At 38.5% G+C, this 23568-nt stretch overlaps 1 protein-coding gene across 1 annotated transcript in view; it reads right to left on the reverse strand.

Annotated features, from left to right (window-relative positions):
• RNF4 (ring finger protein 4) overlaps positions 1 to 23568 on the reverse strand; it is a 75945-nt gene that overhangs the window by 10715 nt on the left and 41662 nt on the right. Inside the window, exons 3-4 of the mRNA XM_020992208.2 lie at positions 17972 to 18092; positions 16865 to 16944 (exon numbers count right to left, since the gene is read on the reverse strand). Of these exons, the coding sequence (XP_020847867.1) occupies positions 16865 to 16944; positions 17972 to 18092 (201 nt within the window). The remainder of the gene's footprint in view (positions 1 to 16864; positions 16945 to 17971; positions 18093 to 23568) is intronic.

The following is a 23568-nucleotide window of genomic DNA, read 5'->3' on the forward strand; positions in this document are numbered from 1 at the left end:
AGAAAAACCAGTGATTAAGGCAACAGAGGAACAGGTCTACAAATGACCAAATTCAGGGAATGATGATGATGATGATGATGACAACACCTGGCATTCTATAGCACCTGAAGGTGTGTAAAGCTCTTGCATACTCGCACACCCAGACCCACACACCATCTTGTCTCAGCCCAAGCATTTGGCCATAAGATTCTCAACTGCTTCATGACTTCTATGAAGAAATTTGCGTCTTTCCCACTCCTTTTACTTAAGAACAAAAAGTTTTATAAAACTTAACACTAGGAATATTTAGTGTCGTTTAGGTGGTATTTAAGCTGTGTACCAGGCATCACAAATATTAATCAATAGCAAATGAAAACACAGCACTTATCAAATTGTCAATTCAATGTAGCTCAGAACACTTATTCTAACCACCAATAAGCTTTTAAATGTGGAGGAAAAGATGAAATATTTGTAATATTTAGTTTTAATATTTGTTATATATATCTAGACAGACTAAAAATTCTAGATAGAAATGTTCAAAAAAGAATCTGATTTTGTTGACTCTCCATAAATAATGATACATGTGATCACATAATTAGTTATTTGGGAAAGCAGTTGGTCAGATTTGGCAACCTCAAGGTCATTTCAAGTTCAAGGATACCATCAATTCTTTCCATGTAAGAGGAAGGCAAACAGCACATATGGTATAAACCTTAAAGTTTCTTCTGGCGTAGCAAGTATTAAGCAGAGCATAACAATTCTCTAATCCCAGAAAAAAAAAAGCTTTCAAGTAACAAAGTCTAAGGTACTCTATTTTATTCTTTTGAAAAGCTTAAGTTCTCAAAAGATGTGAGTTTCAAAGATTATAGTTACCGAGGAACTAATTATGTGACAAAAACTACTAGGAAAAATGGAAACCAGTCTGGTAGAAATCAGGTTCTGACAACAACACAGGTGAGAAAGAGAAAGCCGAATATCTTACCAAAAGTCTTTGTGCTGCCTGACTTAGTATAGCAACAGGTTAATGGAATTAAAAGGAGGTAGACTATCTAGCTGAACAAACAAAACCTAAAATAAAATACTTAAAACAGGGAGGATGGCTAAAAGAACAATCATCTCAGAAGCCCCCAGAAGCTCAGGAGCTTGTCAGGAGAAATTTCCAAGGGGAGCCTCAAAAGACTAATGTTTTCATTTGAAACACAGGAACTCTGAGTAGTAAGGAAAGTTTTCCAGAAACCTGATGAGTTTGTGCTATAGGTACTCACTAACTAATAACTTAATCTCATCTTCATATTTGTATAACGGCTAGAGGAATGCTTCTTTACAGTATGGTTTATGAAAAAGGATAAAGTGGATAGATAGAATGGAAAAAATAATTCACAAGTTAGAAAAATATCCTTTAGGCATAAAAAACTCATTATATTTTCTCAAACTGTCTCTTCTGAACTTTTCCATCATTATCCAGAGCACCACCATCCTTCCAGTCACCCAAGTTTGCAATCTATGTCATTCCTTCCTTCTTCCTCTTTCACTGCAGATACCCAGTTGCCAAATCTTATCATTTCTTTCTCTACCCTAACTCTCAAATACATCTCCTCTCCACTCACACAAGCACCACTCTAGTTCAGCCTCTCATCACCTCTGACCTAGACTATGGCAATCACCATCTAACTAGTCTGTCTCAAGCCTTGTCCTCGTGTAAATCCATCCTCCTCCACACAGCTGGCACAGACAGAGCTAAGTAATGCAATGCACACAATGCTGGACTTGGAGTCAAGAAGTCTTGAGTTTTAATCCTGCCTCATACACTTTACTAGCTATGCAACAGTTTCTCAATTTCCTTATCTATAAAATGGGGCTAATAAGCTCTTACCTCCCACAGTATCGTGATGATCAAATGAGGTAAAATATGAAACACTTTGCAAACCATAAGGTAACTAAACGCAAGCTATTATTATTTTCCTAAAGCTCTGACCATGTCACACCTCACACCCCACCCCACCCTTCAATGGCTGAATCAAATATGAACTGATTAGTATTTAAAGCTTTTCACAACCTGGACTGTTCCTATTCTTCCAGTTGTGTGCTACAGTTACCCAAAAATAACACTCAGAGATTTTCTAGGTATAAAGTGAAACATTTATTATGTTCTCACGAGAAGCGGGTGTCTGCTTCGCGGGCAGTCCAAGTAAAGCGAGGCAAGGCACAAAGGCCAGGACGAAGGTTATGTAGCCCTAACACAGAGATACCCACCCACCACTGGCTTTGAATTCCCATTGGACAGGAATTTCAGCCTTACAATCTAAAACGCGAAAATCTACCCCAGAAACAAGGAATCTCATTATAATACTACCAATCCTAGCTATTTTATCCTTTTCAGTAATTATCCATTACCTAATGCTGATGTAACAGTACAAATAATGTGTTTTCTAGGAACCTGAAACTTAGGCCTATTGAGGCTAGCGAAACCAACCTTGAGTTTGTTTGTAACAGTCTAAGAAATTGCTACACTCAGTCCATCTGAGAGATCTCATATTGTTTACACTGTTTCACTCAGTTAAAAAAACCAGTCTTGACTAAAGTTTGCAAAAGGAGAGATCTCTTCATTGACTTTCTTGAGAAAGTGCACCCCCATGCTGCCTCAGCCGTCCCGAGAATTCTGAGTGCTCTTTGTTATAGACCCCAACGTAGCAGCCCACCCTAACCCCCTTCCCGTCAGCTCATTGACTGAGCCTCAGGTATACAATCTATTCATGTAAAAACTACCCCAGCAACAGAGAGAACAAAGAGGCATAGAAATTATGTTAGCACGTTCTCCTTTTCAGGGCCTCACAGTTTCAGCAGTCTTTTACCCAAGGTCATACAACCAGCTAGACGACGAGATAGACAGGATGCTCCCATGTCTCAGGAATTTCTGCTAACACTATCCAAGAGTAGGAGAGAGAGAAGGCTAGGGGAGGGGGTCTTGTATTCTGAGGGGTCTTCATTTAGTGTTGGTACACATGTACCACTCAAAAGCAACAATACCAGAACCATTAACAAGAACTAATGACCCTCTGAGGAGGCTTCACTTCTGAGAGATCATCTCTCACACAGTTTTTATACACAATACTCATCTCCATACACCCTACAGTCCAACCATATTGGCTTACTTATGGTTTCTCACATATGATGCTCCACATCCATATCCTGCCTTTGTACTGGTTGTCCCCTGCTTCTGGAATGCTCTCCCTTTCAACTTCTGCCTTTCAGAATCCCTGTTTTCCTTCAAAATTCAGCCCAAATCCCATCTTCGGCAGGAGGCCTTTCCTGGTCCCTTAGTTGCTGATGCCTTCCCCTCTAAATTATCCTCCATCTGCTCTGTATATCTCTTAAACTTACCTATTTACATGTTATCTCCACCATTAGAACATAAGTGCCTTGAATGCTTGGACTGTTGTTTGTTTCTTTCTATCCCCAGTATTCAGCCCAGGGGCATAAAGTAGGTACACGGTAAATGCTTGTTGATTATATTACAAGGACATAAAAGGGAACTAAAACTATAAAAATGAGAACTAGCAAAGCTAAAAAAAATAATTATATGGATTACCCCCGGGGGGCGGAGCAGCATCTTCCTCTACTGAGCAACCAGAGGAGCTGTCAGGTCTTGACAAGTATAAGGAAACCCATTACTGGTTCCAAGGGCTAATGGGTTGGGGACTTCTTAATGACAGAGAAATGGTTACATGGAAGCCAAAGCTGGCTATTTGAGAGGTATGATCATGTATAAAATATGATATGATATATTTCAATAAAAATGAATGAATGAATAGGCATTCATTAAGGGCTTACTAAGTACAAAGTATTGTGCTAAGTGCTGGGGATACAAATATAAAAAGTCCCTGTTGTCACAGAGTTCACATTCTAACAAGGGAATACAACACATAGAGAAAAGTTCAACTTCAAGTCAGATAGAAAGGCCTGGTGAGTCCTTAGGGAGAAGTCGAAAGGAGGATGACAATGCATCATCTTTAGTGTACTGGCCATTAATAAGACAATATACATTTCTGAAGATAAGCCATTTGATTGTGTCAAAGACTTTGATTATAATAATGTCACTTTTTCAAAAAGTTTATAAATGACTTATCACCCCAAAGTGGAAGGAAGACAGTATAAATATTATCCGCATTTTACAAGTAAGGAAACAGACTGGATGACTAGAAGGATGATGTAAGAAATGGAGAAGGATGGAAGAGGAACAGATCTAGGGGGAAAGATGAATTCTGTTTTTGATCTGTTTAACTGAGGTCGCTACAGGTAGAAAGACTCATGTGGAGATTAAGCAAGTAGTTGATAATAAAGGACTGGAGGTTAAAGAGATATGGTGGCTGGATACATAGTTTAGGAGTCATCCCATTAGAGATGATTTTTATGTACACTCTAGTATCTAACTGAAGGCTATAGGAAGGCAGGTAATATGTTTACTTTTTTCTAGAATAAGACTGGGACTTGAGAAATGAAACATAAATGAGAGTCAAAGAATAAGATTTTTTTTCTTTGAGAGAAGGTGTGGGTAAAGATGACTGGCTAAGGGAGTATGATTCATCACTGGCAAGGAGAACTGACAAATGTTTGGCTATAGACAATAACCTGATCAAAAGGGCTTTAAATCGAAAATGGAATGGGCGAGGATCAGAAATGACAGAAAAATAATGGAAGAGTTCTTAATTCACAAAAGAAAGTAACTACAAAGAAATAACGATTATAGTTTTTGCTTATACATATATTACATACATTTATACAGAGAGAGAGAGAGTGAGAGAGAGTGCACAAGATGGCATAGTAAACAAAGAGGCTGTGTAGGGTAGTAAAGAGAGCACTGGAGCATGGTGGTAAAATCTGGAAAATGAAAGGGCTGCTGATCTGGGCCCTTACCCAATAAGGAGGTTCCCAGAACAACTCACCAATGGGAAAAGAGGGCATGACTTATAATCTTGTGTCCTGGTTTTGAATTAGTTCTTCTACTGATTACCTGTGTGACCATTTGGCAATTTCACCTCTCTGTGTCAAAATTCTATATCTGTTCCCTTTATCTGAATCCTATAAATGCTATGGCCCTAATAATTATAAGTCTTTTCATAAATAGCAACAACAGCAGCACAAGTTAGCCACTGACCAGCTTTACTTGACGGTGTTTTTAATTACATTTGAAAACCCTGCATTAAGATGCCACTTATTTTCATCAGGCAAAAGTCTCTCATTTGAGGCAGTCTCATAGGAGGATTGCACAGCAACCCAGTAAGACAAAAGGATCTAAAAGTATTTAATCTCCCATACTCTCACGTCTGAAAGTATTAATCTTATAACAAGATCCTAAAATTCAGAACTTAAAAGGCCTTTAGAGACAGGTCATCTACCAAAAATCCTTAGTTTTGAAGACAAGAAAACCGAGGCCGAGGAGGGTAAGTGACTTGCCTATGGTCACACAGCTACTGAGGAGCAGAATTGGGATTTGAACCTAGTTCTCTAACTCAAAATCCAATATTCTTTCTTCACACCAGATTTTATTCAAAATAATCTTGAAAGTATGGGATTGCATGAGCAAAGTTACTGCATATTCAGTCATGCTTTCTTGGTCTATCTCTCTCCTTTGATATGTAACCTCTGAATACCAAAATCCTAGAATTCATCAGATTTTATACATGTCCAATCAACAATTAACACTTTTATCATTTCCTCTAACAGCATATTTTTGCAAAAATCCTTAATTTATATTAGCTATTTCTCTATTAGAAAATCACTATGTATGGGTTAGATATCCTGTGAAAATAGAAACAAGTCACAAACAAGGTTGCATGATGATAACAGGCAATGACAGAAACCCTCCCTGAGGGCAGAAGCATAACATAATTTGCTTCAATATCATTCTCTGTTACTTAGCACAAAACTGAACTGTACATTGAGAATTCAGTAAAACTGTTTAAATCATTCAGCAAATTGTCTATAATCTAAATGAGAAAAATAGAAAATCAACTATTAGAAGTGAAAGAGACCTTAAAATAATTTAGTCTAATACCTATACTTTGCAAATAAAAAAAAATCTTAATTTTTAAAAAATATTTAGAATTGTGTTCCCCTCCCCCATGCCAAACAGGGGGCTCTCTCTCTCAGTCTGAATTATGTTCTGAAAGCCTGTCACCACTTTTGCCTATCACCTAACCATCAGCAAAATCAGACTCACTTAAAAAAAAAAAGAATCAAAGACAATTTTACATCAAGTAAAATCTAGACACTCTTTCAGGCTACAAGAGTTCTAAATTGGTTCTTTAGGGAAACTGTTTTATAGTAGCTAAACTAATGGTTTTATTCCCTGATGTACTTTCATGAGATTTCATCAGACACTAAGGGGACTTTATTATAGCTCTGGAGAATTAAAGAGAGTTCTTCTTTTTGTTATATTTCTTTGCTTAGTTAGAAAATGACAATGTAAGCTTTTCATAAAGGAAACTTTGCAGAACTGTCATAAGTTTTCCTTTCGTCTTCAGTTACACTTTTCAAGATACTATCCTTAACTCTAAATTTGGTTCTTAAATATCTTGACCAGTTTAGGAAATAATAGATGGTGATTTGTCAATTTTTAATAAATTTTATGTTTCATTAATTAAAAGGTAGCATGAGACTAATCACATCCAGGCATAGGAGTAAGATTTCATTTTCCCTTCTGATGGCTATATAATTTTCACTGCCATAATATTTTGAAATGTATTAAATTGTACAATTAACATAACCTACCTGTGTTGATTATAATTCCTGAGAGTTACAGGAAAAAATTTACTTGAAAACTATAGAATCATTATATTGAGAATTAGAAATTACAGTATTGTATGGATGTATCCATTTTAAAACCTTATAAATATGAAATTTTGTGATAGGCCTACTGACCAAACTTGTTCTTACTCCTAAAGCAGACTTTGGATATTATATCACAATCAGCTTCCTGATTAACTTTAGTAGTTGGTCCTAACAGGAAAAGACAGAAAGCCTCCTCATCTTACCCCACACCAGCCTGGAGGCACAAAGAAGAGAAAGCACCAGGTGGCAACCACAAGTTACTCAAACTCCACTTGTGAAACAATAACTGAGAGTTTACTTGCTTTAAGGGTTCAGGAAAGGATCTAGATGCAAATCAGCCAAACATTTATTTTTAAGCTAACATTTCCACAAATCACTCACTATAATCCCCATCTAACGTTGTGAATGTAGTAAGAAAAACTAGGCAAGGCCAAACAGTATGATGAGGGCCAACAGAGTCTAGCAAATGCTAAATCAAAACAACAGTATCTAAACACTTGACACTTACTAGCTGTGTGACCCTGGGCAAGTCACTCAACCCCAACCGCCTTAAAAAACAAACAAAAAAACAAACAATAGTATCATATGCACCTACTAATATTGTTATGAAATCACAAACCTCTAAACATTCCCCAGATGGACAGTATTAGCTTCAACTCTAAGATGTACTTCCTAAGTCTAAAAGATAATGGGACTTTTCACACACAAAGCGAAGTAGGAAGTGGAGATGTACGCAGGCATAAGAACAAATGAAGACGCTGACACCTGTGCTGGGCGCTAGAATCAAGTGGTGTCATGTTTAGGCAAAGGAACCTAACCTGACACTCAGAAAAGAGTCTAGATAAAGAGTTTAAACTGTTCCTTATTTAAGAATCTGAAATATCATTTATTACATAAGTACAATATTTAAAATGGTTGCTGTTAAACTAATCAAATGGTATAGTATATTTTGTTTGACTAGACATGGGATTCCATTGATATAAGGAACTCCTGATGAAAACTCCCTTCTATCCATGCAGATCAGCATAATCTGGGGGATGTGAGAGGATCACTGGTGCAGGGTCACACAGCCAGCACTGGACAGAAGCAAGCTCCACCCTGCAATAGTCCTCTTTTTAAAAAATTCAATTTCATTTTATTTTCAGATCCAAATTCTCTCAATCCCTTGTCCTTCTCTCCCTCCCACTGAGAAAGCAAGAAAAACAAAGCTCATTATAAATATGTAGATTTATGAAAAACAAATTCTGCCATTAGCAATGTCCCTCGACTCCTCTGCCAAAAAAAAGAAGGAAGAAAAAAGATGCTTCTGTTTGCATTCTGAGTCTATCTGTTCTCTATCTAGAGGTGGATAGCAGGTTTCATCATGAGTCCCTTAGATTTGTTGTTGGAGACTATGTTGATCAGAGTTGATTGTCCTTACTATTACTATATGTTACATATGCTAGATATATTATTATATGTTGCTATTATCGTATAAGCTGTTCTCCTGGGTCTGCTCACTTCATTTTGTATCAGTTCATATAAGTCTTTCCAGGTTTCTCTGAAACATCCCCTTAATAATTCCTTAAAGCACAATATTATTCCACCATATTTATGCACCATAACTCGTTCAGCCATTCTCCAATTATAAGCATCTCCTAAGTTTCCAGTTCTTTGCTACTACAAAAAGAGCTACTATAACTATTTTTGTACATATAGGTCCTTTTCCTCTTTCTTGGATGACCTCAGATATTTTTGACTCTAAGGCTGGTTCTCTGTATCTGATGTACTATTCTGTCTCTCCAACCAGTATATTTTATTTTATAATCAATTGCTAACTCTTTTTTTCTTTTTTAAAATTTTTTTAAAACCTTTTTTATATATAAATTTATTTTTAGTTTTCAACATTCCCTTCCACAAGTTTTTGAGTTCCAAATTTTCACCCCATCTCCCCCCTTCCCCCCACCCCAAGATGTCATGCATTCTGAATATCCCTTCCCCTACTCTGTCCTCTCTTCTATCTCTCTCCCCTTCTCTTATCCCCTTCCCCTTCTATTTTCCTGTAGGGCAGGATAGACTTCTGTACCCCATTTCCTATATTTATTTCCCAGTAGCATGTGAAAACATTTTTAAACATATGTTTTTAAAACTTTAGGTTTCAAATTTTCTCTCTTCCTCCCTTCCCACCCACCCTCATTGAAAAGGCAAGCAACTCAATATAAGTTGTACATGTGCAGTTATGCAAAACACGTCCATAGTAGACATGTTGTGAAAAACTAACTCTATTTCCCTTAATCCTATCCTGCCCTCCCATTTATTCTATTCTTTCTTTTGACCCTGTCCCTCCTCAGAAGTATTTACTTCTGATTAACCCCTTTCCCAATCTGCCCTCCTCTCTATCATCCCCCTGCTCTCTTGTCCCCTTCCCCCCTATTTTCCTGTAGGGTAAGACAGATTTCCATACCCAATTGAATGTGTATGTTATTCCCTCCTTAAGCCAAATCCTATGAGAATAAGATTCACTCATTCCCTCTCACCTTCCCCTGTTTCCCCTTCCACTGTAAGAGACTTTTCTCTGTTTTTTTTTTGTGAGATAATTTACCCCATTCTACCTCTCCCTTTCTTCTTCTCTGAGTATAATCCTCTCTCATCCCTTAATTTTATTCTCCAGATATGACCCCTTAATCTTCAGCTCACCCTGTGCCCTCTATCTATCTACATATACATACATATAATTTTTTTCCTCCAACTACCCTGATACTGACAAAGGTCTCATGAGTTATAAATATCATCTTTCCATGCAGGAATGTAAACAGTTCAATCTTAATAAGTCTCTTATGATTTCTCTTTCCTGTTTACCTCTTCATGTTCCACTGAGTCCTGTATTTGAAAGTCAAATTTTCTATTCAGCTCTGGTCTTTTCATCAAGAATGCTTGAAAGTCCTCTATTTCACTGAATGACCATTTTTTCCCCTGAAGGATTATACTCAGTTTTGCTGGGTAGGTGATTCTTGGTTGTAATCCTATCTCCTTTGCCCTCTGGAATATTATATTCCATGCCCTGCGGTCCTTTAATGTAGAAGCTGCTAATCTTGTGTTATCCTGATTGTGTTCCACAGTACTTGAACTGTTTCCTTCTGGCAGCTTGTAATATTTTCTCCTTGACCTGGGAACTCTGGAATTTGGCTACAATATTCCTAGGAGTTTTCCTTTGGGGATCTCTTTCAGGAGGAGATCTGTGGATTCTTTCAATTTCTATTTTGCCCTCTGGTTCTAATATATCAGGGCAGTTTTCCTTGATAATTTCTTGAAAGATGATGTCTAGGCTCTTTTTGATCATGGCTTTCAGATAGTCCAATAATTTTTAAATTCTCTCTCCTGGATCTATTTTCCAGGTCAGTTGTTTTTCCAATGAGATATTTCACATTGTTTTCTAATTTTTCATTCTTTTGGATTTGTTCTACTGTGTCTGTGATTTCTCATAAAGTCACTATCTTCCAATTGCTCTATTCTAATTTTTAAGGAAGTATTTTCTTCAGTAAGCTTTTGGACTTCCTTTTCCATCTGGCCAATTTTGCTTTTTAGGGCATTTTTCTCCTCATTGGCTTTTTGGACCTCTTTTGCCATTTGGGTTAGGCTATTTTTTAAGGTGTTATTTTCTTCAGTATTTTTTTGGGTCTCCTTTAGCATCACTCTCAGTTTTTCCTCTACTTCTCTAACTTGCTTCTCAAAATCGTTTTTGAGCTCTTCCATGGCCTGGGACCAATTCATATTTTTCTTGGAGGCTTTGGATGTAGGGGCTTTGACTTTGTTGTCTTCTTCTGGTTGTATATTTTGGTCTTCTTTTTCACCAAAGTAAGATAATATAGTCTGACTCTTTTTGCGCTGCTTGCTCATGATCCCGGCCAATTACTTGAGTTTTAAACTCTTTGTTAAGGTACGAATCTGCTTCCAATGTGGAGAATGTACTGTCCCAAGCTTCGGGGGTTTGTACAGCTGTTTTCAGAGATACTTGTAGGGACCTGTAAATTTTCAGTTCTTCCAAGGTGGTATGATAAGGGGCGAGGTGTTTACTCCTTTCCTGGCCTGCGACTACAAGTACTCCTTTCTGTCCTATAACTGTGAGGAGGGGCTCCTCTCCACAACCACTACAAGCTCCACCAAGCCAGTGCTTCTCATCCCAGCACCGCTGCCCAGAACTGTGGCCCAGATGCAAACACGGGCAAAGCAAGAGATTCCTGCCTCAGCACTGGCAAAGAGATCCCTGAAATCCCTCTCTGATCAGCCACTGGATTCCCCCTCAGTCTGTGGGCCGGAATCTTGGGAAGCAGCTGCCCCCCTCCAGGGCTTCGCTCTTGGGGAGTGGAGCTGAAACCCCGCCTTCCTTTCTCAGGCACTGACAGAAACAGACTTTTCCCACTGACCTTCTAATTTGTCTTTGGCATTGGTGGATTGAGGAGTCTGGAAACCTCCACAGCTGCCCGAGATTCAGTCCTCTGAGGCCTGCTCCAGGTTTGCTGCAGCCTGCGTGCCCACGCTGCGCTGCTCTGCACTCCCACCCTGGTGCAATACACCTTTCTGATCAATCATCCAGGTTGTCTTGGCCTGGAAATTTGTTTCACTCTGTCTTTATGTGGGTTCTGCTGCTTCAGAATTTGTTTAGAGCCATTTTTTATGAGTATTTGAAGGGGTTTGGAGGAGAGCTCAAGCAAGTCACTGCTTTCACTCTGCCATCTTGGCTCCACCCCCCAACTGCTAACTCTTTAAAAGAAATTCACAGGGACAGCTAGGTGGCACAGTGGATAGAGCACCGGCCCTGAAGTCAGGAGGACCTGAGTTCAAATCCTGCCTCAGACCAAACACTTGAGACTTACTAGCTGTGTGACTGTGGGCAAGTCACTTAACCCCAGTTGCCTAAAAAAATTAAAAAAAAAAACTAAAAGAAATTCAAAAAGCTACAAAATATGTATATAACACGTGATCATGAACAACAGTTAAGCAAGGTGATGCTAGATTATGGAAGAGAAGGGCCTTGAAGAAAGAGCACAGCAGACCATAGATTGAAAAGTAATAGATAAGCTGGAGGAAGCAATCAAATGGCAATCAGGAGATTCAAGGTCCAATCCTGGCTCTGACACTTACGTGATCATGACTTGAGGCACGTCCTTTCACTGTCTCTAACCTCAGCTTCCTCAGGTCCAAGTTAAGGATGATACTTGAATTGCTGCCTTTAAGTGAGGTCCTTCTCAGATGCTTCATCACGGCACAGAGACAAACCTGAGCTGTGGAAGGCTGTGCCAGTTAAGCACAAGCTCTAGCAGGCCACAGAAAACCGAAAAACCTTTAAATATGGGCCCAGTGATACACTGCATGATTGAAGACTGCCCTGCTAGTGAGGAAGAGCCTCATCACTCAGTTTAACTACCCAGTGTAGAGAGGCTATAATTTGCATTAGTTAAAGGAGGACCCACACTGATGAAATTACAAATCCATAAAGTAAGAGGTAATAATAATAATGATGATAGCATTGAAGGAGAAGGAAGTATTGTGGTAGAAATGTTTGATCAATGAATGAATGATGTGCATTCTTTACAGGGAGCCTACCAGAAAGAATTCCTTTCAGGTAATTCCCCAAAAGAAATGTCAAGACTCATGAAGAGGGGATGGGGGCAAGAGCCAAGAAGGCAGAGTATAGGCCATGATTCAACTGAACTCTCCCAACATTCCCCATCAAACAACTTTAAAATAATGCCTCATATCAAATTTTACAGTGGCAGAGCCAACAGAATATGTGAGGGAGACATTTTTCCAGACCAAGACAACATAGGAAGTTCACAGGGCACAGGCTCAGAATATTGCAGAAGCATCACTGGTGGGCCTTGGAGTCAGCCTCAACAGTAGCAGCTTCAGGAGCTCTCAGCCCAAAGACGGTATGGGGGTCAGACAACTGGTCAGAAAGAAATTACAGGAGATCCTTTGCTGACACTGAGTACAGCTAGTGCTGACTGGCAACTCTATTGCCTATGCATTTCTGTGTTGCAGTCTCAGAGCAGAGAGGAGCACTTGTGATCAGTCACAAGGGAGCAGGAGCCTTGGTCACACTTCTAGGGCCAAAACCAAGAGAAGCACTAGTACTTGTGGCCCTCTCAGAATGATACCTCTCCCAAGATAACACTACCTTGGAAGCACCAAAAACTTGTAGACCTCCAGATCTAACTCTGTGAAAACAGGAGCAGAAAAAAGTCTGAAGTCTGGTATACAGCCTCCACACCTGCAAGCGAGCACAGCCAAATTTTAACATAAAGTACAAAGTCAAGAAATAGCCTAGAAAAATTAGCAAACAACAACAACAACAACAAAAGAATTTGACCATAAAAAGCTACTATGATGGCAAGGAAGAGATATAACCTTAGAAGACACTGTGAAAATAGCTACAAACAAAGCCTTAAAGAAAAATGCTAGGAAAAGAAATGAGAGCGATACAAGAAAATTATAAAAAGAACATTAACAGCTTGGTAAAAGGGCACAAAAAATAATGAAGAAAATAACACCTTGAAAACAGAACTGACCTAATAGAATAAGAAGTACAAAGGTCCACTAAAGAAAACAATTCTTTAATGCCAAAAGTCAAAAGAATGAAAAGAATAGATGAAAATGTGAAATATCTCATTGGAAAAACTGATCTGGAAAACAGATCAAGGAGAAATACTTTAAGAATTATTGGACTACCTGAAAGAATGAGGAATGAGAAAAGGAACTTGGCAACTAAGAGATCAGTGGTAACTTTGGAAAGAACAGAATGGTCAGAAGCCAGATTTTATAGGGGGGATTAAAGAGAGAGTGAGAAGAGAGAAAAGTGGAGGCATCTATCAAAGATGGCCTTTATGCAAAGTTTAGCTACATAGGGCAGAAGAGATATAAGATGGGATGAAAAACTCAAGTGATGGTTTTTTCAGAAGGGGGAGAGACATGGGTATGTTTATAGGCAGTAAGAAATGAACCATCAGAAAGGGAAAGACTGAAAATAAATGAAAGAGTGGAGATGACAGAGAGGGCAATCTGACAGAGGAGATGGGATGGAATGGGGTCACCTGAACAGGTCGAGGGGGTTTAGCCTTAGTAAGGATTATCACTGTGTGAAATAGCAATGAAGGAGGAGATAATGTCAGAAGGCACCTGAGTAACAGGAGGTGAGGAAGAGGTGAGAAGAGGAAGTTCACAATGAATGAGGGAAGATTCAAAGCTGACAAGGTAAGGGATGGGGATCCACGGGAGGTTTCAGAAGGGATGAAAAGGTTTCGAAGAGCTACTGTGCAGAGTGGGGGAGTGAGTTGATAAGGGAAAGGGAGGTAGAGTAGGACTACCTAGCAGCAATGAGGGCCCAGATGAGGCTGTGTAACACAAATTTGTAATGCACCCAGTCAAAACAATTGGGTAAAGAACAAGTTGTAGGCAAAGGCAACAAACAGTGAGAGTGATCCAAAGCTGAGGCTTGGCTGAGCATAACTGGGGATATAATGAGGAGACTAGAAATTCAAGAGCAGAAGACTATGTGGCATTAAACTGGTTCCCTAACGGGTCAAGATGAGGAAAAGAGGAGAGAATGGCTAGTGCAGGGACATGGTCTAGCAGAGAAGTAAGGGGTCAAAAGATTGACGTTCACAGTGATGACAGGTTTTGTAGGGGAAGGCAAAAGAAGAGGTGAAAAGCAAGAAGAACATGGTCAGATAAGGAGATTTGAGTTCTTTGCTTGAGTGAGGATGAGATCAAGCTTTAGTTTCCTCATCTATAAAATGAGAACAATAGCACCTATCTCTCAGAATCGCTGTGAGGATCAAATGAGATAACATTTTAAACACTTAGCACATAGCAGACTGACCATCCTTTCTTCCGTCCTCCCCTTCTCTTACTCTGTCCACACAGGGAATCATACCCTTACCTTAGGTGCTCTGCCCAAAGGAATATAAATTTTGATCGCTGAAACTTTGCAAGATATCTTGGGGTTAACAAGCTAGATTTCTTTTTAAGGACCGTACCTTAAACCCAAATCACTCTGGCTCTCATTGACTGGCCAAAAATAGGTCCCAGCCCATGCTTCACTTGGTCATTGTTTGAGCTCCCATGGCTCAGAGCTAGTGTAAACAGCCATTATTTCTGCTCGGACCAGGAACCCTGAGGGTCTTCCCCTCCCAGATTGAGCAGTTTTTTTGTTTTACTAGCTAAAAGAGGCCATTCTTTGCCTCATTTCTTATCTATCCTAAGCACTGAATTGGCATCGCCTCAGACAAACTGAGACCTAGGAAAGACCTCAGCTTAAAAAGGTCAAAGTCTCTCACTGCATGTGGCACCATCTCCAGCTGTCCTGATCTATATATCTGGCCACTGGATCCAGATGGCTCCAGAGGACAGAGTGAGGCTAATGACTCTGCACAGTGCTGCCTCACTTAAATCCAATTCACTTTCCTAATGTCATGGTCCTCTTTGAGAACAAAGGACAAATAACAAGAGGTACAGGAGACCCAAACTAGGGGAAGGGAATAAAACAAGGAGGAAGGCTCTGAGGCAACCATTTTCTTTCCCATCAGTGTATAAACCAAAAGATTCCATGGTATAAGACAGTGTATCTCAATATATTCCAAGGGTGATAGAAGCACAATAAAAGTCCTTCTCTTTTATTTATTTGGGCTTTTTTGGGCTAGGCAATGGGGTTAAATGACTTGCCCAGGGTCACACAGCTAATAGGTGTTATGTGTCTGAGGCTGGATTTGAACTCAGGTCCTCCTGAATCCAGGGCTAGTGCTCTATCCACTGTGCCATCTAGCTGCCCCTTTCTCTTTTATTTTTCGAACAGCTTCGAGCAGAATAGAATGATTCTGGGATTCCTCCCACTCAGGTCATGAAATTTAAAAACACAATTCAGTTTCTAAAGCACAGATCAGGAGGCTTTGAAGCTGAAAAGAATTTTATTTCATTTAGTTTTTTTAAAGCAATTGGGATTAAGTGACTTGCCCAGGGTCACACAGCTAGTAAGTGTCAAGTGTTTGATCTGAGGCCGGATTTGAACTCAGGTCCTCCTGACTTCAGAGCCAGTGCTCTATCCACTGTGCCACCCAGCTGCCCCCTGAAAGGAATTTTAGAGACTGAATCCAATTACCTCATTTTTCTGATGAAGAAGCTGAGGTCCAGAGAGAACGACTTGGCCAAGGCCATATCAATATTAAGATGCAAATCTAGGGTTTAAACTTCGAGTCTAAATCTAATACTGTTTCCTACAACAGTTAGAAAGTCAGCATCTTTTAACTTGCAGCACTATGAGAAGAGTAATATAGTAAAATGACAACTAGGTAGGCTTGCATAGTGTTCCAGATTCTGCCCCACTTAAGTCTGTAACTTAAGGCAAGTCATTTGGCCTAGATGATTTCTAAGGTCCATTCCAGCTCTGAATGCCTGTCATTCTAAGTCTTCCCACTATAACCTGATACCACTGCCAAAAGAGACCAAGCACTGAGAGTTACCAGCATCAGTATAGCAGAGAGACTAAGAGATGTCTATTATAAAAATGCTAATGTACATATTACATCAATAAATATATTTTAAAATATTATGAAATGAAAGAAAGGCCAAATTACTTCCAGTATGATATATGGCACCATTAGGCCAGATAATAAAGGGAGTGATCTATCTTTTAGGGTTGGAGAGTGATCAGATTCTTTGTTAAGAAACATTTATTTCCAAAACAGAGGAACACATTTCTGTGTCTTCATGTTTATACAACTACATGTCCTTCTAGTACTTAAATAACTTTTGGTGAATGTTCTAAAGCATTACATCTTTTATCTTTGATAACACAGATTAATAATAATACCCGACATCTCTATAGCCTTTTAAATTTTGCAAAAGACTTTATATACATGATATACCACATGAACAATAATCTGCTTGCTGGAATGTAGTATTACTGCTCCTCTGAAAGTAATTTATACTTAAGATGAACAGTCACTAGACCAGTTTGATTGCCCAGATAAGCTAAAACCTGGTAGTAGCCTCCAAGTCAATCTGTACTATGGATACTTACCACCACAGAATCATTGTGAGTTAGATCCACTACCACCGGTTCAGTAGATTCACAGGTGAGGTCCACCACCTCTTCTCCAGCTTTAAAAGGAAGCATTTTATAACAAGCATCAGGAAAACTGACAATAAAGTTCAGCAGAGCTAAATAAATACCCTGTACCCACACAAATTTGACTCCAGAGAAACAGAGAAGTTATCAGCTTCCTTATCCTAATACTGAATCTTTCCAGTCCACCACCAGGCCTTTTTTTTTCTTTTATTAGATAGTCTGCCCTACCTTGAGTCTGGAATTCAGAACAATTTCTGGAACCCTAAGGATTATATACACACTACCTTACAAATTTAGAAACCTCACTGAAGAATAAATAGCTCCCTATAAATATCTGAAGACAACATTAGCCTTTAATATGATTGGTTATAAGTATCACCAAAAAACTCATGCTTAGGAGGTAGTAACACAACAAAAAGCTACAAATAGCCAATGGTTTTTTAAAATCCTTGCTGAAAACAGGTATGAAATAGAGATAACTGAGTTATCAGGAGCACAGTAAGAATTACTACATGGCTCCTAGCAATGATTTAAAATTATTTCACAAGGCAGAAATGATTTAAAAAATGTCACCTTTTGTGGAAGCCTTCAAGATCATTTTGATAGAGGGAGGACAAGATGACCACTCACAAGGGTAGCCCAGCATAAAATTCTTTCCCTCACCCCTCATACTGTCAATTCCATGGCTTCAGAATTTTCCTATAACTCATAGTTTTATGTCCCCTTTACATAAAACCAAGAAAGAAGATTACAGTCTTTCATGAAGTAACAGCAAGACGAAAGGACAAATTTAAAGGAAAAAACAGAGCCCATTACCCTACAAACCTTACACGCTGTGAATTACCAGTTGAACCAAACTCTCATTTTCAAGTTTTAGAAACCTTGGAACATTTTTGGACAAAAATAGGAATCTAAGGGAAATGACTATAACAAAAATTGCCTTTAAATTTTGAATAAAAAATTTTGGAGATGGACGTTTCCAAAATAATTCTCAACATTTCAGATCCTATAATATCCTTCTGGAATAAGAGGCTCCATCAACTTTATTTGTACACTTACCACTTTCAACAAGTTCTATTGGCTCAGCTTCTGAAGTCATCTCAGTTGTTGGACCTACTAATCGTTCTCGTTTTTGAGCCTGTCTAGAATTTGTTGTTCCACCTCGGCGCTTTCTTTGAGTCTATTAAGGATAAAAATAAATTAAATGATTAATGAAAAGATCAAAATTATTTCGACTCAGATATAAGACTTTACATAGGTATACATTTTAAGTTTGGCATTTGAGTTCAACAATCTACTGCACAAGTCCAAGATGGGGAGTAGATGTAGATAAGAAACAGGTCCCAAAAGAAAAAAAAAAGAGTGGCTTTAAAAGACAAAATCTCTGTGTGAAATAGGAGCCAAAAAAGTTTATAATAGCAGCAGCTCATAATTATGTAATGTTTTAAGGTTTATACATCTGGGGTCCACAGTCAGAGCTTGTGATCATTTCTTCATCCTCCAGACGACATCTGGAATATTACCATAGTGGATACCACATTTTAAGGACGCTGGAAGCTGGAACACAACCAGACGAAGAAGACTAGGATGGTAAGGGGACTCAAGACCATACCATCTTAGGACTGGTTGAAGGAAATGGGGATGCTTAACATAAAGAGAAAACTTGTTGGGAGATGATAGTGATCTTCAAATATCTTAAGGGTTGTCATATGGGGAAAGGATTAAATGTTTTGTAAGACCAATGGGTAGGAATTAGAGGAAGGCTGATTTCAGGTCAATAAGGAAAAATTTTCCTAGAAATTATAGCTGTCCAAAAATGCAAAGCTCTGATTTAGGGGATGGTAATATTTGCCAGTTACCATAGTTCTTCAAGTGGAATCTAGATCACAGGTATCAAATACATAGTTGCAACATTCCTGAGTACCACAGGAACCAGATTAAAATATAACTGGAAAATATTTAACAAAATAAATACAGCAAAAAACAGATGATGTTATTATGGTGTTTTCAATAATGTGTACAGGACTCATGATGTGAGTAGAAACTAAATTAAATGAACTTTCAGGTCCCTTCAGGTCCCTGTAATACTTTGATTTTATAAACACAAATTTGTTAACCTGCCAGAGCAGCTAAATGGCTTTGGATTCCAACTAAAATCTTTTGTCATACATTTCAGAATCCCTTACAAGGTGCTTATCATTCTTTTGGAGATCCACACATAGTTTTTTGACTTCTCTTATTTTCCCTACTTGGTCAATTTTTCCTTTTGTTTTCATCAAATGAAATAAACTTTCAACACAACTGCTCAGAACCTCTTTTTGTTTGGAAAGACTGAACAAACTATGACTACTAAAGCACATTTTGACAGCAGTGATCTTGGATTTTTCAGTATTTTATCAGCTGAGCTAAAACCCTAGTATGGCTTAAAAAGCTGGTAAGGCTCCAGCTGTAGGTGAAGTAATGGGTGATGTGTCGTTTAAGGCAGAACACTGCTAAATATAGAAAGGTTCATTACCAGAAAATTGGTCATCAAGCAATTATTTGTTTTAGACACAGTAAGTCACGATGACCATCTATCCTAAAGTGTAAGGGGACTGCAATCATAGAATCTGACTGAGTTGGAAGGGACCTTACAAATCACTTAATCCAACTTCTTACTGAAAAGGAACCTTCTCTTTAACCTTCCTGGCCAAGATCCAATAGGGACTGAAATGCCTGAAATTCTTGAAAGCTCTAAATAACCAGGAACCCATTATTTCCTGAGGAAGTTCATTTTACTTTGGGACAAGCTCTAATTGTTGAGTTTTTCTTTATATTGAGCTGAAATATGCTTCTCTGCAACTTCTACCCATCACTCCAAGGTTTACAATCTGACACTATAGAAAATTAGTCTAATTCATCTTCCACATGAAAATCCTTCAGACAGCTATGATGTCTCCCCTATCTTCGTTTTTAGCTAACCACTCTCAGTTCCTTCATCTGATTGTTACATAGCATGAGCTCTACTATATATACACTAAGCACCCTGGAAAAACTCCATCTTGTAAATGTCCTTCCTAAAACAAGCCACCCAAAACTGAACAGTATTTCAGCTGTAGTCTGACCAGAAGCGAGTACAGTGGGATTATCAAAGATGTCTTTCTGAAAACAACGTAGGACCGTATTTACTTTTTTGGTTGCCATGTCATATTGTTTGTAGTCTATCAAAACAGATCTTTCTGAAATAAAATGCTCTCTAGCTAGGCCTTCTCCATCTTTTATTTGTTAAGTTTACTTTTTTAATCCAAGTACAGAATTTCACACTTATTCCTCCCATACTATTCTCATCTTATCAGATTCAGCCTAATATTTTCAGATCCAGCCACTGTCATCTAACACGAGGTAGCTCTCTTATTTTCCTGCATGCTACTAAAGTTTTCAACCTTACAGTCATCATTCTCCTCAACTCCTATATCCAATAAATTGTCCCTAACTCAAGCAATTTTGACTTCTAGATTATTGCAGCAGACTCTTAATCTTATTCTCTTTCATGGAACAATCCAGCGAAACTGGTATACCCACTTTTCCTCCTATTTGCTTCCTCCATGCCTCCACACAAACTGTGCCCCGCCCAAGCTTGAAATGTGCTCTCTATCCATAATCCCATCACCAAATCCTTACCTTCTTTCAGAGCTCAGCTCAAGTAGCACCTCCTACATAAGGCTTTTCCTAGTCTTCCAAGATGCTACAGCCTCTTCTGAATCAACCAAATAATTTCATAGCTTCTTTGTATATATTCTGTTCTTATTTTTATTTGGAAGATATTGTCTCCCTTGATAAAATATAACCTTCTTGAAGGCAAGAGCTGTATTTTGTCTTTATATCCCCAGTGCTTAGCACAGTGCCTGGTACAGATTAGGTTTTAAATAAATGCTTGCTGTTCTAGAAGTATTGATGAAAATGCTGAATACCACAAGGCAAAAGATAGATCATTGAGACTGGCTACTAGACACCTTTCCTTCAGGTAGACAATGATCTATATGAATCACTGCTCTTTGGGTACAACCATTCAATTATTCCCAAATCCACTTAACTATATTATCACCTAGCCTACAACTCATCATTTTGCATACAAAGGCATACGCTGAGAGACTTTGTGAACACTGCTAAAATCTATGGTAGGCCCCTGACCTACCTGTCCAGAAACCTTGTTGAAGGAAATGATTCCACACCAACGATATATATCACAAACCCCCCAAGTACTGAAGGCTTGGGCAAGTCACTAAACAGCTTTAGGCCTTGGTTTTCTCATTTGAAAATTATTCCAAGATATCCTTTTATTATGATTATTTATTCAATCCACTATCTAAAACCAGGTGAAAAACATTCAAATGGCCACATTATTTCTCTTAACAGTTTTTAATGCAAACAGTGCATGCACCTAAGCCACAGAATTCTGTGACAAAACATGCCAATAATTCATAGAACTAGTTTAGCTCTGCTTACTACCTGTATGTAACCTTTCCTTATTCTTGCCCTTAGAGTACTGATGTAAAATGAGGGAAGATGATCACAAAGCTCTTTCTATACTTAAATCCTATATTTTCCCGAAAAGCCTCTACAACCTTGGCAGGTATCCAAGGAAAATTTCTATTTAAATATTTGGTCCTAGGCCTTTGTCTAAGCTTGCAATAAGATTTAAAACAGTCTTCAAGTCTCCTATGAGCTATATAAGGGGGGAAAGGAGGGAATAAATGAATAACTATTTACATAGCACCCACTATGAGCCAGGCACTGTGCTAAGTGCTTAAAAAAACAAATAAATATTATGTTATTTAATCCTCACGACAGCCTTGTGAGGTAGGTAGCTTTATATCTTAATTTTCTTGACATTTAACTAATACAGTCAATCCTTAACACTCAGATGTTTAATTAACTTCAAGCATCTGTGTAATTTATTAGTAAGCTCATTTTTACTTTTATGTTGCAAGCCATGCACATTTGTGGCTACACACAGTAGAGAAAAACAGGAAGTGTGACATGCAGAAATGGAGTGCAGATGTGGAGTGGCTGGTATCCTAGTAGGCACTTTACTACTCTTGTTCACCTACTATTGTAAAGAGCTCCCCATGCATTCACTGCATATTCTCATTATTTTCCTTTAAAATTCAAGTTTTGTGTTGCAATTATGTCCCCAAAGCACAGTGCAAGTCCTTTGGGTTCTAAGCTCAAGCATGCAAAGTCAGTGATGTGGCTTAGTGAGAAAGGAAAGATGTTACATAAACTTCACGAAGGAACATCTCTAAGCTGCTAGAGGTCCAGAAATTTTGCACGATGCTGATGTCGCTGATAGATTATTTCAAGCTGGTGCTTCACGACTGCCAAACCATCCACCAGCTGTGTAGGACAGTGTAGGAGGTGATGTTGAGACCTCACCAGTCTTGGCGTCTTCTGACAGCAGCAGCTAAAGTCCCAGCAACCTCTCCTTTGGTTTTCGGAGAGCAGCCAAGGTAAAGAGGTTTGCAGCAATACAGTACATGGTATAATGCCCTTATGTTGCCATTGGACACAGTAGAAAGTAAGATTCGGGTTAAAAAAATGTTTTAGTTTTAGGAATTTTGTTTGCTGTACAGTATTTATGGGACCACAGATTTCATGTATTATAAAAGGTGAATATTGTCTAAAATCAATTTTTCAAATTGAGGTATTAGTACAAAAGGTCACAGAGTACGAGGGAATTACTAGTGAGGAAAAATATTTTGCATGTTACCAATTTTATTTTGTGTACCGCATAGTCTGGCAGGAAAATTACATATTAAAAGACAATGTTTTGTTACAAAGAACTGTATGCAGAAAAGTGTATTTTCAGCAATCTCTAGCAAAAAATTAGAGTTTCCGGTGATCATGGAAACCTAACCTCCTATTTCCCACAGGTTCAATGTACCAACATTCACGGTTTTTTTACTTCCGTGCTGTTTTCCAAGAATGTTACCCTTAAGAACGTTAAGGATTATATTTTGTTCTAATTTCCTTTTCGCAAGTTGAATGCTGACTTTTAAAACTTCTTTCCAGGATGTTGAAATTAATAATCTGCTCTTTAATTTCTGGTTCATACAAGATTACTTCCTCTACAAGTTATTATTTACTGTGAAGAACCAAGTCTACTGTCTTCCTTTCATCATAGGTTCTCAAATTATCTATTCTAGGAAGCCACTATTTATTTGATACAGATTCTACCTATTGTCAAATCAAGTCAAGAAGCATTTCTTTAAGTGCTATGTGCCAGGCATTGTGCTAAGTATGCAAAGAAAGGCAAAAAAACCCTTACTCTCGAGGAGGAGAGTTCAGTCTAGTGGGGATAGCAATGTGCACACAACGATGAACAAGCAAGCTATATGCAAGGTAAATTGGATATAATCTTAGAGGGAAAGAACTAGAATTAAGATGGATTGGGAAAGGCTTAAGTCAAGGAAGCCAAGAGAGGGAGATGAGTATTGAGAGATTTCTAAGCATTGGGTACAACCAGAGAAAAGGCACAGTTGGGCAATGGAGTCAGGAAGAAGAGAGAGGTTAGGAAGAAAGACAATGAGTTCAGTTAAGTTTTAAGATGTCTACAGGACATCCTATTCAAAATGTCTGATAGGAAGTTGAAGATAAGAGACTTGAGCTCAGGAGAA

Source organism: Phascolarctos cinereus, unplaced genomic scaffold, assembly GCF_003287225.1.
Source record: "Phascolarctos cinereus isolate Bilbo 61053 unplaced genomic scaffold, phaCin_HiC Scaffold_9;HRSCAF=440, whole genome shotgun sequence".
Taxonomy (NCBI): Eukaryota; Metazoa; Chordata; class Mammalia; order Diprotodontia; family Phascolarctidae; genus Phascolarctos; species Phascolarctos cinereus.